Source organism: Suncus etruscus, chromosome 10 (genome assembly GCF_024139225.1).
Source record: "Suncus etruscus isolate mSunEtr1 chromosome 10, mSunEtr1.pri.cur, whole genome shotgun sequence".
Lineage (NCBI taxonomy): Eukaryota > Metazoa > Chordata > Mammalia > Eulipotyphla > Soricidae > Suncus > Suncus etruscus.
Genome location: NC_064857.1, coordinates 54,963,573 through 54,981,157, shown reverse-complemented (window position 1 = coordinate 54,981,157; position 17,585 = coordinate 54,963,573). Strand labels below are relative to the sequence as shown.

At 48.7% G+C, this 17,585-nt stretch overlaps 2 protein-coding genes across 2 annotated transcripts in view; one reads left to right on the top strand and one right to left on the bottom strand.

Annotated features, from left to right (window-relative positions):
- PARD6G (par-6 family cell polarity regulator gamma) overlaps positions 1–7,808 on the bottom strand; it is a 75,769-nt gene extending 67,961 nt beyond the window's left edge. The window contains exon 1 of the mRNA XM_049781771.1: positions 7,623–7,808. Within this exon, the coding sequence (XP_049637728.1) occupies positions 7,623–7,694 (72 nt within the window). The 5' untranslated portion in view covers positions 7,695–7,808. The remainder of the gene's footprint in view (positions 1–7,622) is intronic.
- On the top strand, positions 7,693–8,603 carry LOC126020197 (basic proline-rich protein-like). Its single transcript, XM_049781659.1, has 2 exons — positions 7,693–7,720; positions 7,753–8,603. Exons 1-2 carry the CDS (start codon positions 7,693–7,695, stop codon positions 8,601–8,603), a joined length of 879 nt encoding a protein of 292 aa, XP_049637616.1.
- The last annotated feature ends 8,982 nt before the right edge of the window (positions 8,604–17,585 follow it).

Below are 17,585 nucleotides of genomic sequence, written 5' to 3'. Positions count from 1 at the left end.
TCTTCTGCCTTCACACAACTGACATTCTTGTGTGGAACACACAATGAAAACTAACAAATATGGAATTTTTAGCAAAAAGTTAATTCCACAGAGGAAAAACAGGGGCAAGAGTAAGGAGAGGTGAAAGCAATAGGTCACATTTGTTCTATAATCTGCTGGGACTAAGCTGAGCCCAGTAGAGTCTGAAGGCTACCTGGTGCTGGACATATGTCCAGGCTCAAGTCACCTCCACACTACAGAGATGGGGCTCTGAGAACCAGGCTGTGTGAAGTTCTAGGAATCAGTGTATGTGAAATCTCACACAGGTTTGCTTTGCAGCAACCACTTCTACTCCAAGTCACAGTAACAATTCCAAGTTGCTCTTAAGGCTGTATATTCCTTTGAAAGCCCTCTAGGGGCTGGGGAGATAGATGTTCAATCTGTGTAGGCCCAGCCCAGTTCCCAGCTTGGCATGCTCCCTCAAGCATTGCTGTGAGTGAGCCTGGGGCCCAGAGTAGTCCCTTAACCCTGCTGGGTGTAGCCCAAAACAATGTTGAATGACTTATTAAACAGAATAAAAATCCTCCAGCTATTCTGAAACCGCACTAATCTCAAGGACCAAGAAAGTAAATCCTAGACACTAAATCCTATCCTCAGGCTCCCACGGGGTTACAGGGCAAGGGCTGTAGGCCCTGCTACAAGTGGGGTTGGTTTCCTACTGCCAATTGTGTTTATCTTGCCCCAGGGACATTCAGGGGTCAACTACATCCTAATCCACATGAGTAACCCCTTAGAATCTAATATAAAGTCTTTCTTCCCACAAGAACTTAAAATGATCAGGCACAATTCCTTAGTGATCACCTGAGCCCACACAGAAGAATGAGGTCAACTCTAGGGCTCTGGGTTCACCTGCTGAGGCTCCACCACACCCAGGACACAGACAGACCCCAAGACCAATCCCCATGAGCACGCACTAAAGTACACCCACCTCAGCTCCAGTGCCACTGGAGCCCCGCTCCCAGCCCCACAAGAACTGGGCTCCAACAATGCTCAACCCCACAGACACTGCACATATGGACCCCACCTAAATCTCTTGGGTGATAACAACCAAAAGCTCACAGAGAAGTCAAATATTTATAACAAACCTTGGAGCCACAGAGATGGTACAGAGGTTATAATGCCTGCTTGCATGCAGTCAACCAGGGTTCGATCTCTGGAACTGCAGATTGTCTCTGAGCACCAAGAGGAGTGATCCCCAAGCCCAGAGTCTGGAGTAATCCCTAAGTACTGTGGCCTCCCCAAAACTATAAACACACATTTAACTAATAAAGTCCCTTCCCAAAGAGAAATGCAATAAAGTCAGAAGTGACATTTTCAATACTTAGGAGGCTTCATAACATAGGAAGGAAAAAAAAACACAGCAAGGTCTTCTGTATGATCTAATTAGGTCAAAAATTGCCAGATAGGGCCAACACAGCAACCCAGCTAGGCTGAAAAACCCTGCCCTGGTTGAAGTCCTGTTCCTTGAATAGCAGGATGGGCCCTGCCTAGCACAAGCTGAAAAGGCAGGAGTTCTGGCCTCAAGAATCACTGTTTGTTCTAATCTTTGTTCTAAGAAGATTCTGAAGACATTGTGCATAAGGGTCACAGTCTGCAGCAGGACCCCACTCCTCAGTGGAGGGAGCCTGAGGACTAACTACTGTGGGTCCCGCTAGTCACGGTGTTTGTTCTGGGTGCTCATTCCTTTGGCAGAATGTTCCTGAGTGCAGATGTGGGCCTGGCCTGTGCCAGCTGGAATATCCTGGTGCTGACGATTTGTAGAGGCTGCGCTCTAACATAATCACACCTGCAAATGTGAGAAACAAACTGAGACGTGATGGAGGAAGTGCAAGGCACGGGACTTCATTAAAGTATGAGTGTGAGGAAGGAATGGTCAGAGCAGAGAGGAGCAGAAAAGCTGCAGGAGGTGCCAAAGGTCCAGGGCTGCTCTTTCACTCATTCATCCAAGTGGGCCCTGCGGTTCCTATCATCACAGCTAGGTACCAGCATATGCACACCTCACTTCAGGTGAGACTCCCCTGTGACTTCAGAACTCCCAGTCTAGACCTGTCAGGGTCTCTGTCATGAGGAATGGGCAGACTAACTGCTGGAGCTCTCGGAAGTAATCATTTGTGTTGTGAGCACAGCCTAAGGAGCCAGAATCCACACTGATGATGCTCTTCTCCGCGGAGGGGGCCTACAGATGATGTAGCTGCACTCACCCTACCACGACTCAGACTTGCGAACCCGGAGAAGGAATCAAGTGTGCATTATAGATAGCAGAGAGGGAGTAGGGTGGGGCTCCTCACAGTTGTCCAGCACCCACTGCATGACTGTCCCCCCAGTGAGCAGGGAAGTCAGCCTCGAAGCCCCAGTCCCCATGTTGCAGACACTTATTTCATCTTTCCAAACAAAACCTTCTTCCTAGAAGCCCAAGCAAGTGAGGGAAACTGACCTTGTTTGTGAGTAGGAGCTGAGCCCTGTACTGCTACATCCCACAGCATCAACAGTGGCATGTCTGGGTGACCAGGAAGGGACTCTGACACCGATAAATTCTGACAGCAGCTAAGAAGAACCTGTCAAAAGCACTGAAGAGTAAGAGATCAGACTCAGGGCCCGGAGAGATAGCACAGCGGTGTTTGCCTTGCAAGCAGCCGATCCAGGACCAAAGGTGGTTGGTTCGAATCCCGGTGTCCCATATGGTCCCCCGTGCCTGCCAGGAGCTATTTCTGAGCAGACAGCCAGGAGTAACCCCTGAGCACTGCCGGGTGTGGCCCAAAAACCAAAAAAAAAAAAAAAAAAAGAGATCAGACTCAAGGCCTCACATGTCCAGCTTTGTGAGCTATCTCCCAGGCCCCTGAAAAGAAGCCTCCAGCCAAGAGATAGTCTGCCTCTTAAGGCAGCTGGGTGGACCATGTTGGCTTGAAAGAGGCTCAGCATGACCCTCAGTTGCCAAGTTTACAGAAAAGGAGGAACCAGCGGTTATGAGTAAAGGGCAGGTGAGGAGTCAAGGAAGAGCCTGGATCTGAAGCACTGGGGTCTTTTTCTCCACCTGGATGTGGGATGTGCTATTTCAATCCCCTCTCCCTGCTACTGCCTCTGACAGCCCAAAGCTCCAGGACAGGGCTTGGTGCCTCCTCTCCTTGTCAGAGATGCAGAGGGGAGCCACACATGTACAGTGGCTGACACCTGAATGGCAACACCTCTCGTCCTGGCCCAGGGACCCTGTCGTGAATGCAGGGTTCTAGGAAAGTGGAGGCCGCTGTTGATGGGGGCCTCTGGAGGTCAGCAGGGTTAGCCCTGGTCACGGTCAGCATCATCTACTCCCACCCAGAGCCCTGACGAGAGATTCCTCTGGACACAACTTCCCAAATAGAGCCACCAAACCTGTTTGAAAACAGACACACATAGATACAACAAAACCGGAATCTGAAAGGGTGTAGCCAACACATGCAGGTGAGTCAAACTGTGTCAGGCAGTTCTCAACTGGCCCGAGGGAGGCAAGTGCCCAAGCAGCCCGGGGAGTGCCAGGCCCAGGCTCCACCCCAGCAGATGGAAGGGCGTTCCCTCCAGTCACAGATAAGATCTGGGGGCCTGAGGAAACATGCTGACTGAAAGCACAGTTGCCTCCGCATCATCTGTGTGGGCAGGGGCTGGAGACCCCTGTGGACAAGCGGCACAAAAGTCAGACTCGACTAAAAAAAAAGTGCAGCAAAAAACTGACATACAAGTAGCCCACACTTACAAGTTTTTAGTCCAATGAAGGTGAAGACAAAGGGATTCAGTGGTCTCACTGGGAAAGAGTAAGAAAACAAAGCTGGGTGAAAGCTGGATGGATAAACAGAAAAAATATCAACTGACTAAAGGATTCTAGAAAAGAAATGATTGATGTGCACTTAAAACCTTTAAAAATGTGCCCAATGTGCTCTAACGGCATAACAGGGCTGTGAAGGGTCCTAGATGTGTGAAGATGTGAAGATGGTTCTAGCTAGAGCACAAGCTGTGCAAGCGGGAGCCCTGGGTTCAATTCCAGGCACTGTGCAGATGCCCAGCACCACTGGGAATGGCTCCCGAGCACCCCAGGTGTGCTTCCATAAATACACATACACAATACATAAATTCTGTGTTAACAAGGTATTTCTTATGTACTTTATATTTCATATATACTCATACACTCTTCATAAAAAGATAGAGTATGAAGATGTTCTGGCACTATGTATAATAGAAAAGAGGCTGGAAATGACCCAAATAGGATACTACTTAGTCAGTTATGGTTGTCACAATAGACGGAATTTGTACAGTCACTTAAAACTCCTTCCCCTAAACATGAACAAATACTACAGTGTGACGTTGATGGGGAGGCTGCTGGATGCTCATAACAGGAGAAAGGCTGATATGCACAGAGCCCAGGAGGACGGTGGCAATACCAAATAGCTTATATCTGGAGAGGGAACACCCCAGATTCCCTTGTGTCCAAAGTGATTTCTTTTCTTTTTTTTTTTTTTTTTGGTTTTTGGGCCAGGTTTTTGGGCCACACCCGGTAACGCTCAGGGGTTACTCCTGGCTATGCGCTCAGAAGTTGCTCCTGGCTTGGGGGACCATGGGACACCGGGAGATCGAACTGTGGTCCGTCCAAGGCTAGCGCAGGCAAGGCAGGCACCTTACCTCTTTTGCCACCGCCCGGCCCCTGATTTCTTTTTTTTTTTTTTGGTTTTTGGGCCACACCCGGCGGTGCTCAGGGGTTACTCCTGGCTGTCTGCTCAGAAATAGCTCCTGGCAGGCACGGGGACCATATGGGACACCGGGATTCGAACTAACCACCTTAGGTCCTGGATCGGCTGCTTGCAAGGCAAACACTGCTGTGCTATCTCTCCGGGCCCCCGGCCCCTGATTTCTAAAGCTTCTACAACAGCGTTTTTATTCTAAGATCGAAACAAACAAACAAAAACATCCCGAGTCACTTATATAAAGCAACAAAACTGGATGAAAACTTTGAGCAGTGTTACTCTCCTCACCATACCCTAAGTCAGGGGTCTCAAACTCGTGGCCCGCGGCCGTTTGCGGCCCTCCATACAACATTTTGTGGCCCTGCCCTAGAGGAATCTTTTTTTGTTTTGTTTTGTTTTAGTTGTTTGGGTCACACCCCCCAATGTTCAAGGCTTACTACTGACTTTGCACTCAAGGATCACCGACTTTACCTCCTGCGGCCCCCAGGTAAATTGAGTTTGAGACCCCTGCTAGGTGCATGGTGCACTACAACCAAGGTCTGCAGAAGAGGGTTGCAGATGAGGAGGTAAGCGGGTAAGGGCTTCGTGAGCTCGGCAGAAAGGGTTATCAAGACAGCACTGATTCTTTCAGACAGCATTTCCGATGGGGGAGGCTTTCAACGAGGCACGCAGGCCAAGAGAACAGATGAGATCTCAGTGGGAAGCAGCTCTGGAGAGCTCAGCCAGCAGAGGGATGGGTTTAGGGCAGAGCCCTCCAAGATGGGACATCCTGTGGTCCCACTCTCTGATCAGACATGTGGAATTGCTGATGAGAAAGCTGCAGTTGCAAAGAGCCTGTACCTTCATCCCTCTTCACTGCAAACAACAGCTCAGCTCCAAGGCCGTCCACAAACCGCTGATGGTTCTGAAGCACCATCCCCTAGACGACCCCAAGACCCAGGTTCCCATTAGCCTCGATCCCTCAACTACAGGTCTTGAGGAAAGAAAGGGGAGCACATGTCCAAATTCACTAGGCAAAGGGTTCAAAATGGTCGTTAACCCGAACTGGGGAATGAAGGCTTCCCCCCTACACTACACTACTGGTTTCAGGAGTAACAAGGTCCTGAAACAGAAAGAGCCAAATAATATAAGGACAGAGGACTATGGTATTGATCCAGAAATGGCATCAAAACCTAAAGGTGTTCTTTCCTTGATATGGGGGCAACTTCAGAACCCACCTCCCAAAGAACCTCTGGACCCTAATGCGTCCACTGGCTCCACATGTCAGAGGCACTTGCACGGTTCCACCTCTAAGCTCCCCTGGCCCTGGGATCAATGACCTGCCTGAAAGTTCACCAGGGTAGTAAGTGTCATAATTGCTGGACTCAGCTTCCCGGGGCCACTCCCCCACTCCCCACACGCAGACCTAAGGCACTGTGCCATGGTTAGGTGGCATAAAGATGCCATTGTCCCAGAATTCGCCACCTGTAAAAGGCCTGCAGAGATGGGGTCCAAGGTAGTGGACTCTACTACAGTGCTGGGGAGAGGGACGTGGAGGGGACAGCTTTAATGATCCCTGGGCAGATAGCAAAGGGAGCTCCATAACTGGAGGGAGGAGGCCAACCACTACCCTGCAGGGTTCAGCCTGCTGGAGTCCTTTCTGTGGTTCTCTGTCAGCAGTGCCACTCACCCTCAAGGTGCAACCACTGACTGGCACCCACGCTGGAAGCAGAGTCCAGCAGCTGTTTTCACTGACAGTGTCTGAGGAGAGCAGAGGCAGGAGCGGGTGCTGCAGGCCCTGCCAGGACCCTCCCAAGACAGTTCTCTGGAGAGACCCTGGGGGAAGTTCAGCAGGGACAGATGAACGGGGGCTAGGTTGGGGCAGCAGGGCATGGAGCCTTAGGCAGCGGCCATCTCTGGGGTGCTGGAGGTCCCACGAAGTGCCAGCTCGGGATGGTACCAGGCCACAAGACTCTGCCCCTGCGAGTGTGTGGATCTGGAAACTGGAAGCTCTGCATATGAAGCGCACATGTCCAGCGGCTTCGGGACGGAGCAGCGTCCGGGGAGATCCCCACTGGGTGAAACAAACCGCTCGCCCGAATGAGGGGAGACTCAAAACCCGCACGCAAGCAAGGGGAGGCCAAGCCAGATTTAGAACGATAAAGAAGGGCTCCCACGCACGGCAGGGGTTCGGGACCCGCCGAGGAAAGCCGGGGGTGGGGGGTGGACCCCGACTCCCCTCCCGACCCTCTGGCCGCGGACCCCTGTTGTCTGTCGGCTGGGCCCCCTGAGACCCGCGTCACGCCGGCTGGCCGGCTGGGCGCACCGGGTCACTGTCCCGCGCGGCGCGGTGGGCCGAGGGTCCCTGCTGCTGCTCCTCCTCCTCCTCCTCTTGCTCCTCGGGCAGACAAAAGCGGCTCCCGCGAAGGGGCCGCCCGCCCCCGCGAGGGGCAGGCAGGCAGGCAGGCGGGCGGGCAGGCAGGGGCGGCAGATGCCGGCGGCCGATTGCCCGGGCGCACGAACGCGCGCCGGGCCGCAAGTCGGGGCACGCTCCGCGGGTGGGGGCGCGGGAGGGGCCGGGCGCGCCCTTCGAGGCCGGGCTGGGGCGCGCCGGGCCGGGTCGGAACGGAACGGGGCTCACCCGCGCGCGGCCGCTTCCCACCCGCGTGCCCCGAGTCCCCGGCGGAGCTCCGGGTCGCCCCGGAAACGCCGCCCCCGCCGCGCGCCGAGCCGAGCCGCGCCGCGCCGCGCCGCGCAGGGTCGCCCGGGCTGGCGGAACAAAGGGCCGCTCCCGCGGGGGGTCCGATCGGCCGGGGGGCCGGGGTCCCTGCCCGCGCCCCTGCCCGACCCGCGCGGCGCCCGGCCCGGCCCGGCCCGGCCCATTCATCGGCGGCTCACCTTGCTCTTGACTTCCACAGCGCCGCCGTCGTCCAAGCGCAGGCTCTGGGAGCGGTGGAAGCTCCGGTTCATGGTTCCGAACGGACCCGCGCGCCCGGGCCCCGCTCCCGCTCCCGCTCCTCGCTCGCAGGGAAGGGGCTGCACAAGGACGCTGGGGGCAGGGCCCCCGGCCCGGCCCCGGCTCGCGCTCGCCCCGCAGCCCCGCCGCCCCGAGAGCCGAGCGCCGAGAGCCGCGGCCCGAGACGGGCTGGCCGCGCGCCTGGGGACTCCGGGGGCCGCGCGCGGGACGAGCGGGAGGAGCGGGGAGGAACGCGGGGCCACGCCCCCGGCGAAACCCCGCCCGCGCCACGCCCACCTCTAGCTACGCCCCGCGTCGGCCAATCCCGACAGGCCCGCCCCGAAAGCCACGCCCCGCTCCGGGCCACGCCCGCCACAGAGCTACGCTCAGAGCCGGCCAACCCCACAGGGCCACGCCCCCGACACAGCCGAGGCACGCCCCCTGTCAGCCACGCCCACCACAAAGACACGCCCCCGTTGTGGTTAGGCCACGCCTTCGGGCCGCCCCCAGTCCCGAGGATCCGCCCTCACGCGCGCACCACGAACACGCCCCGCGCCCCAGCGACCCGCCTGCCACGCCACGCCACGCCGCGCCTCGCTCCGCCCCGCGAGCCTGGACCGGGCGGCAGGCGCCGGGGAGCGGAGATTGAAGCGCCCTGGGAAGTGGCAGCGAGAGGCCCGGTCTACCCCGGGCGAACCTTAACTCTAGGCACAGCCAGGCCCTCTGGAGAAGGGAGGCTTTGCCCAGATTCCTGGAAAAAGCGGGCCAGGAGGCTGCCCAATGTGGGGCCCGACACGCGTAGTGTCCCCCAAAGCCCTGTCTGGGAGAAGTCGGAGCACCTTCGGGGTGATCCCAACCCACTCCTTCCCCCCGCGAGCAAGGAGAAAAGGAACGTGGTGTCAATGAGCACAATTACCTACTAGGGAGGGTCAAGACCCTCCAAGGATGCTAGAGGGGATAGTGATGAAAACAGGGCAAAGTGTATTATAAATAGTAGTAATTGGTATGATGAAGTTCTAATGACAAATATGGATTCTAATGCAACTCCCACTGAATTTGTGGAAAAAAATAACCCACAAATATTCTACCCAATATGGTCATTTCTATTAACCTTTTGATATATTATGTTTATATACGATTGATGAAATTGTTTATGCTTATCCAGTTTGCTTTGTTTTTATGTTTGGGGGGGGGCCACACCCCGTGATGCTCAGGGGTTACTCCTGGCTCTGCGCTCAGAAATCGCTCCTGGCTTTGGGGACCAAATGAGACGCCAGGGGATCGAATCGCTGTCCGGCCTAGGTTAGTAGTGCAAGGCAAACGCCCTACCACTTGCGCCACCTTACCTACTTTTAAAACTTTGTTTCCAAACCCAAGTTCAGATGGTCTCTAACAGGGTTGATGGAGGAGGGGAGTTATTCGGGCGCTTCCAACCTGAGAAGATGGCAGACTTCTTGCCTTACCCAGAGCATCTTCCTCTCATTAGGGCCAGGGATTTTGTGGGGTTTTAAATGGGGGAAGAAAGAAGCATGTGGCCATGGTCTGCTGAGATAAAAGTCTCCAGTCAGCTGGTAGAGCTTTTGTCTTGCACACAGCTGACCCGGCTTTGATCCCTGGCATCCCATATGGTCCTCCAAGCCAGGAATGATTTCTGAATACAGAGACAGGAGTAACTCCTGAGCACTGCTGGGTGTGCCCCTTCCCAAAAAGAAGTCTCCAGTCAATCCAGGTTGGCTGACTTGGTGATTTCTGGGATTGATAATGGATTCCTTGTAAACTTTGCCAAATGATCTTCCTTGATCAATATCCATGTCTGGAGTTTGTATGCTCATACCCAAGAGTGTTTCCAGGGGCTAAAGAGATAATATAGTTGAGTAAAGTGCTTGCTTTGCACATGCTGACCCAGGTTTGATCCCTGGCATCCCAAATGGTCTCCTGAGCAATCCCAGGAGTGATTTCTGAATGCAGAGCCAGGAGTAAGTCACAATAATAGGTGTGCCCACCCCCCTCAACAAAAATGTTTCAGAAGGATCTGACACTGTTTTGATTTTGGGCACACCCAGCAGTGTTCAGGACTTACAACTGGTTCTGCATGCAGACAGGTTGAGGACTATATGGATATCAGGAATTGAACCTAGGTTGGCCAAGTGCAAGGCAAATGCCCTACTATTGCTTTGGATCCTAAGAGATGATTTCTCATTAGCATTTAAAATGTATTATCTGGGCCAGAGCGATAGCACAGTGGTAAGGTGTTTTGTCTTGCATGCAGCCAACACGGGATGGACCCTGGTTCGAATCCCGATATCCCATATGGTCCCCTGGCGGAGCCTTCCAGGAATGACTTCTGAGTGCAGAGCCAGGATTAACCTGAGCGTTGCCGGGTGTGACCCAAAAACCAAAAAGTATTATCTGAAAGAGTACTTACAAAGTACAGTCCTTTACATGTCATTTTTCTTTTTTATTTTGGTTTTTGGGTTACACCTAGCGGTGCTCAGGGGTTACCCCTGGCCCTACACTCAGAAATCGCTCCTGGCAGGTGAAAGGCAAACACCCTAACTCCATGCTATCTTTTCGGCCCATGACTTTTTTTTTTTTTTTTTTTTTGGATCAGCACTTAAATATCAGTCCTGGCAGACTCGGGAAATTGAACCCCGGTCAGCCAAGTTTAAGGCAAACGCCCTATCTGCTGTGCTATCACTCCAGCCCGTCATTTTTCTTGTTCCTTTACACTTAGGTTTATTTTTCAAGTGTTCTATGGAAAAGTTTACATTTTTATTTATCATTCCCAAGTGATTTTTTTTTTTATCTCTCCCAAGTGATGGATGAGAGAACAAGCAGTGCTAGGATTGAATTCAGGGCCTTGCACTGCCAGGCATGTGCTCTTCCATTAGAGCTATCTCCCCAGAACAAAATGGTTACTTTTAAAACATGGGCTACAATTAAGTATTTTATGTTAGTGGGTTTTTTTTTTTCTTTAAAAGTTATTTTAAGTTCAGTCCCTGTTTGGGCACCCCCCCAAAAAAAAAGAAAAAAATTATTATTATTATTATTATTGGTTTTTGGTCACACCCGGCAGCGCTCAGGGGTTACTCCTCGCTCTATGCTCAGAAATCGTTCCTGTTAGGCACAGGGGACCATATGCATGCCAGGATTTGAACCACCGTCCTTCTGCATGCAAGGCAAGCACCTTACCTCCATGCTATCTCTCCGGCCCCCAAAAATTTTTATTTTAAGGCTCCAGAGCAGTGCGACCGGTAGGGCATTTGCCTTGCACGCACTAACCTAGGACGGACTGCGGTTCTATCCCTGGCATCCTATATGGTCTCCCAAGCCAGGAGAGATTTCTGAGCACATAGCCAGGAGTGACCCCTGAGCATCACTGGGTGTAGCTCAACCCTCCCCCAATGTTATTTTAATTGGGGAATCATAGTTTACAATAGTAGTTAAATTTTTTGGTTTTTTACTTACTTACAAGTCTTTCACGGTTATATTTAAGGTACATAATGACTATGTTATTGTTTTTTCTTTTTTATACATTTTTTTTGTTTTTTGGGGCCACATCCGTTTGATGCTCAGGGGTTACTCCTGGCTAAGGGCTCAGAAATTGCCACTGGCTTGGGGGGACCATATGGGACGCTGGGGGATCGAACTGTGGTCCTTCCTTGGCTAGCGCTTGCAAGGCAGACACCTTACCTCTAGCGCCACCTCACCGGCCCCTATACATCTTTTTTTAAATATATCTTTATTTAAGTACCATGATTACAAACATGATTGTAGTTAGATTTCAGTCCTAAGCAGAACACCCCCCTTCACCAGTGCAACATTCCCACCAGCAATGCCCCTCTCCCTCCTTCCCACTTCCTGCCTGTATTTGAGACAGGCATTTTACTTCTCTCACTCATAAGATAGTCATGATAGTTGTTAGTGTGGAATTTCCCTATGCTGGTGTTTTTGTTTTGTTTTGTTTTGTTTTGGGTCACACCTGGCGGCGTTCAGGGGTTACTCCTGGCTGTGCGCTCAGAAAATGCTCCTGGGGGCCGGAGAGATTGCATAGTGGTAGGGCATTTGCCTTGCAAGCGGCCAACCCAGGACCAATGGTGGTTTGAATCCTGGCATCCCATATGCTTCCCCCACGCCCCCTTGCCTGACAGGAGCAATTTCTGAGCAGAGAGCCAGGAGTAAACCCTCAGTGCCGCTGGGTGTGGCCAAAAAAAAAAAAAAAAAAAGAGTGGGGCCGGAGAGATAGCACAGCAGTGTTTGCCTTGCAAGCAGCGGATCCAGGACCTAAAGTGGTTGGTTTGAATCCCGGCTTCCCATATGGTTCCCCGTGCCTGCCAGGAGCTATTTCTGAGCAGATAGCCAGGAGTAACTCCTGAGCACTGCCGGGTGTGCCCTGCCCCCCAAAAAAAAGAAAAGAAAGAAAAGAAAAAAATCGCTCCTGGCTTGGGGGACCATATGGGACGTGGGGGGATCGAACCTCGGTCTGTCCTAAGTTAGTGCCTGCAAGGCAAACGCTCTACCACTTGCGCCACTGCTCCAGCCCCATGGTTTTTTTTTTTTATTCTGAAGAAAGTCAGTGATAAAGTTAGCTTTTGCAAAAATGGAGGGTTTTCAAAGGTGAAATTTGCAAATATTGTAAAATCTGTGTTGTGTCATGTAAACAAATTTTATTATATTTTGAAAAAATAAAGTTAATTTATTGAAGCAGTTTAGCAAAGGGTTGGCTGTCTATTGTGTCAAGCTCTATGTCATTGACCAGGCCTGTCAATAAAAGGCTATATCTGGGGCCGGAGAGATAGCATGGAGGTAGGGCATTTACCTTACATGTAGAAGGACGGTGGTTCGAATCCTGGCATCCCATATGGTCCCCTGAGCTTGCCAGGAGTGATTTTTGAGCATAGAGCCAGGAGTAACCCCTGAGCACTGCCAGGTGTGACCCCAAAACCAAAAACCAAAATAAATAAATAAAATTAAATAAAAGGCCATATCTGATAGAAACAGAAGATCAGATCCCTTTCACTCAGATAGTATTTACTCAGCATGGAATATGTGGCAGACATTGTTCTAAAGTAGAATCCTTGCTCTTATGGTTCTTTTGTTCTAATTTGGGAGGACAGCTTAACTAGTCAAACCCTATAAATTTTGTTTGATAAAGCAGATAAGGGAATGGTATAAGGATCATCAGATGAAAAATAAATCTAACAAGTTATGTCTACCTTGGAGTTGATGTGGACTTATATGTATACATTTATTTCACTTATGACCTGTGTCTTCTAACTTTCCCTCACTCCCTCTGTCATCTGAGACTTTTGTTTTCATAATTTTGTATCTTTTAACCTGTGTAGTTTCTTGTACATGGCTCATGGAAAATACACAGAATGAATGCCATTTGGAAGACTAGGAAGTATGTGCTGATGAACCAAAGTGGAAGACTTGGGACTACAGCATCCAGGTGGCTGATGGCATTAACAAAGAAGGAGACTGAAGGAAGGCGGATGTAGTTTCCCCTTATGCTACATTTGAGATCTCTCTGGACACTTAGAGATGGAAGCACAAGTACATGTGTGTAAAGAGTTGGGGCCGGGAAGGTGGCGCTAGAGGTAAGGTGTCTGCCTTGCAAGCGCTAGCATAGGACAGACCGCGGTTCGATCCTCCGGTGTCCCATATGGTCCCCCCCCAAGCCAGGAGCGATTTCTGAGCGCATAGCCAGGAGTAACCCCTGAGCGTCAAATGGGTGTGGCCCAAAAACCAAAAAAAAAAAAAAAAGGGAAAGAGTCATGGAATGGGGAGGCAGTGCAAGTGATAGGATAATTAAGGGAGAATTAACAGAGTAATGAGTTTTTTAAGAGCTGGGCATGTGACTCAGTGGTAGAGCCCATTATTTGCATTTGTGAGGGCCTGAGTCTATCCCTTGCTCCATGGGGGAACTCTAGAGGGTGCCTGAGATCATACCTAGATTGTCTTCATACGAGGCAAGCTCCCTACCCACATCTTCTCTCCACAGCCTAAAATCAGAGTCATTTAAAGACGATTTGAATTTATGTGCTCATTGAATTAAAACAAAAGCTTCCTCTCTGCTAATTTTGATGTGCTCTAAAACTGCAGTCTGTGTCTGTGTCCCTGAATATTTTCCCTTGGGCAAAACAACCATTACACTTGTTTGCGCAAGTATGCAGTATTCTGTGAAGTACGCAAATCTGCAAAATTAAAGCATCCCTTTCCATAATTCTACAGCTCATTACCATTTTTTATTTTAAGATCAGTTTTTCAGGGACTGGAGAGATAGCACAGTGGTAAGGCGTTTGCCTTGCACACAGCCAATTCAGGATGGATGGTGGTTGGAATCCTGACATTCCATATGTGGTCCCCTGTGCCTGCCAGGAGTATTTTCTTAGTGCATATCCAGGAGTAACCCCTGAGTGCTGCCGGATGTGACCCCAAAACAAACAAACAAAATAAAAGAACAGCTTTTCTATGTATTTTGTATTAGTAAATTGCAGGCTTCAGAGTTTTGGTTACTCTGGTTTGTTTATTCTTTTACAAACCCACATACTCCATCTAGTGGCCAAAACAGAGGATTGCAAAGTATGTTAGTGGGATTCTTTTTTTTTTTTTTTTTTTTTTGGTTTTTGGGCCACACCCGTTTGACGCTCAGGGATTACTCCTGGCTATGAGCTCAGAAATAGCCCCTGGCTTGGGGAGACCATATGGGACGCCGGGGGATCAAACCGCGGTCCGTCCTACGCTAGCGCTTGTAAGGCAGACACCTTACCTCTAGCGCCACCTTCCCGGCCCCGTTAGTGGGATTCTTTTTTTTTTTTTTTTTTTTTGGTTTTTGGGTCACAACCAGCAACGCTCAGCGCTCAGGGGTTACTCCTTGCTCTACGCTCAGAAATCGCTCCTGGCAGGCTCAAGCGACCATATGGGATGCCAGGATTTGAACCACCGACCTTCTGCATGCAAGGCAAACGCCTTACCTCCATGCTATTTCTCTGGCCCCTATCAGTGGGATTCTTTTGAATGTTCTTGTTACAGGAAAATTGACCAACGAATTTAAGAAAGGATTGTTTTCCATTTTCCTATACCTTTTTAAAAAGACGGGGCTGTGCAAGTAAGTTCTCAATAAACCTTTAATTGTTGGATGGAAAATTTATTGCTAAGAAAGTTTTCGTAGGTTTTTTTTTTTTGAGGGAAGCACACCCACCGGTTCTGAGGCCTTACTCCTTGTTCAGGGATCACTTCTTCCTTTCTTCTTTATTTTCTGATAAACATTTTTACCTTCTAAAAATTCTCTTGAAGGCCAGAGTGATAGCACAGTGGGTAGAGTGGTTGCCTTGCACTCTGCTGACCTGGGTTCGATCCCTGGCATCTCATATGGTGCCCCGTGCCTGCCAGGAGTGATTTCTGAGTGCAGAGCCAGGAGTAACCCCTGAGTGCCTTTGGGTGTGGCCCCCTAAAATAAATAAATAATGATTTTCCAAAAAAAATTTTAGAGCATTATGTTTTATAACATCTTTCTGATATTATTCAGGACATATGGTTATCCACAGTTAAGTGTCTAATGGCAAAAACATGTGAGTGATATACATTAAGTTAGTATAATTTGGGACCAGAGAGATAACTCAACAGTAGGGCATTTGCCTTGCCGACCCAGGACAAAAGGTAGTTTGATTCCTAGCATTTTATATGGTCCCCCATGCCTGCCTGGAGCCATTTCTGAGTGCAGAGCCCCAAAAGCAAAAAATAAAGTTAATATAATTTTGTAAGTATGTAAACATTGCAGTGTCTCAGCTTTCTGGATTAATCTCACCCAATTTTTCTCATTTATTAGAAAACATCCATTAGCTCTACTTAAAATAGAATTTGATAAGCTGGGAGTTTGACTCAAGTGGCAGTGCACATGCCTATCATGTCCATAACTACAAAGGATAGTCCTTTTGCTCCTAAAAAATAGTCATTGACATAGCAATAGACCGCTGTTAGGTAATCATTATTTTCATCCTAGTAATCAAAAGACTACTTCCACAAATTCCCATTCCCCTTTTACACGCTATTATGTTAGGGAAGTTATTATTCAATGACACAGAAGCTACTTATAATTAGTCAATTATTTTCCCTATATTTTGATATGCAAGATAACCTTTTACAGCAGGAGGTTAAGATGGATTGGAATATTCCACCAAGTTAATGTTCTTATCATTTCAGTTTTCAAAGATATTTTATGAAGCTGGAGATATAGCTCAATGGATTGGAGCATGTAGTTTGCCTACAATCATGCAGTAAGCCTGGTTTGATCCCCATCACCACATGGTCCCTAAACACCACCAGGAGCAACCCCAATGCATTGAGCAAGAAGTCTATCTTAAGGTTTTGGGTATGGTCTAAAAATAAAAGAAAACAAAATAAAAAAGTGTATTTTTCTAGATTTAGTATTTATTTCTTTTTTCTTTCTCTTTCTTTCTTCTTTCTTTCTTCTTTCTTTCTTTCTTTCTTTCTTTCTTTCTTTCTTTCTTTCTCTCTCTCTCTCTTTCTTTCTTTTCTTTCTTTCTTTCTTTCTTTCTTCTTTCTTTCTTTCTTTCTTTCTTTCTTTCTTTCTTTCTTTCTTTCTTTCTTTCTTTCTTTCTTTCTTTCTTTCTTTCTTTCTTTCTTTCTTTCTTTCTTTCTTTCTTTCTTTCTTTCTTTCTTTCTTTCTTTCTTTCTTTCTTTCTTTCTTTCTTTCTTTCTTTCTTTCTTTCTTTCTTTCTTTCTTTCTTTCTTGTCACACCCAGTGGCGCTCAGGGGTTTCCTGTCTCTGCACTTAGAAATTGCTTCTGGCAGGCTTGGGTGACCATTTGGGATGTTGGGGATTGAACCAAGGTTTGTCCTGGGTAGACTGCATGCAAGGCAAACATCCTACTGCTTTGCTATTGCTCTGGCCCCCTAAGTTTAGTATTTCTTAAATTTTTCTTTGAGTGCACATCAATCACAAGGTCTTAAAAAGAAAAAGTAAAATGGAATACTTAAATGTTATCAGATAACATTGTACTTAAGGTTCCCAGTCTGAAACCTGAAATCAATTTCTTTTCGTTATTAATTTTTATAAAATAATTGGTAGTTCCTTAAAGTAATCCAAATTTTTTATCAATATTTGATCAATGATCAATATGATCATTGTTTTATGTTATAAACTTTTCACTTTGATCAGTTAATAAACTTTCTATCTTTTAAAGTTAAATTTGTATTTGAGAAGTTTCTTCAAAATGTGAACTATGGGGGCTGGTGAGGTGGCGCTAGAGGTAAGGTGTCTGCCTTGCAAGCACTAGCCAAGGAAGGACCACGTTTCGATCCCCCGGAGTCCCATATGGTCCCTCCCAAGCCAGGGGCAATTTCTGAGTGCTTAACCAAGAGTAACCCCTGAGCATCAAACCAAAAAAAAAAAAAAAAAAAAAAAGAAAGAAATTACATTCTGACAGTACTTGAAAATCTTTATGGAAAAGATGAAGCTCTGCATTATTTTCTATTTTGTGTGGTTATTTCTTCTAGAATTTTATGATGTAGTAAAGGAAATAAGAGAATAAATTTACAAATCAGAATTTATTTGCAACTGTGATTTAAAAAAATCACATCATCCCTCTAGGCATGTGTCTTGGTAGCAGAGGACACACCTTGCTTTGCAAATGTAAATTCCTGGACACTATCCTCAATGCCACAGTCTATGTGTCCTCTTTTTTGGATTTCAGAAGCAACCAGGCCTTTTGTGTTTTCTCCTCAGGCTTCCACAGGTTGCTGAGTTTTCCCAGTGACATAGATAAGATGCCTTCCACGTTCAGTGTTCATCAATAACATTTCTTTCTTGTGTCTCTCAGTGCTGATTTCTGGCAGGGCTAGGGTTTGGGGTCTCCTGCATTCACTCAGACCAGACGCTT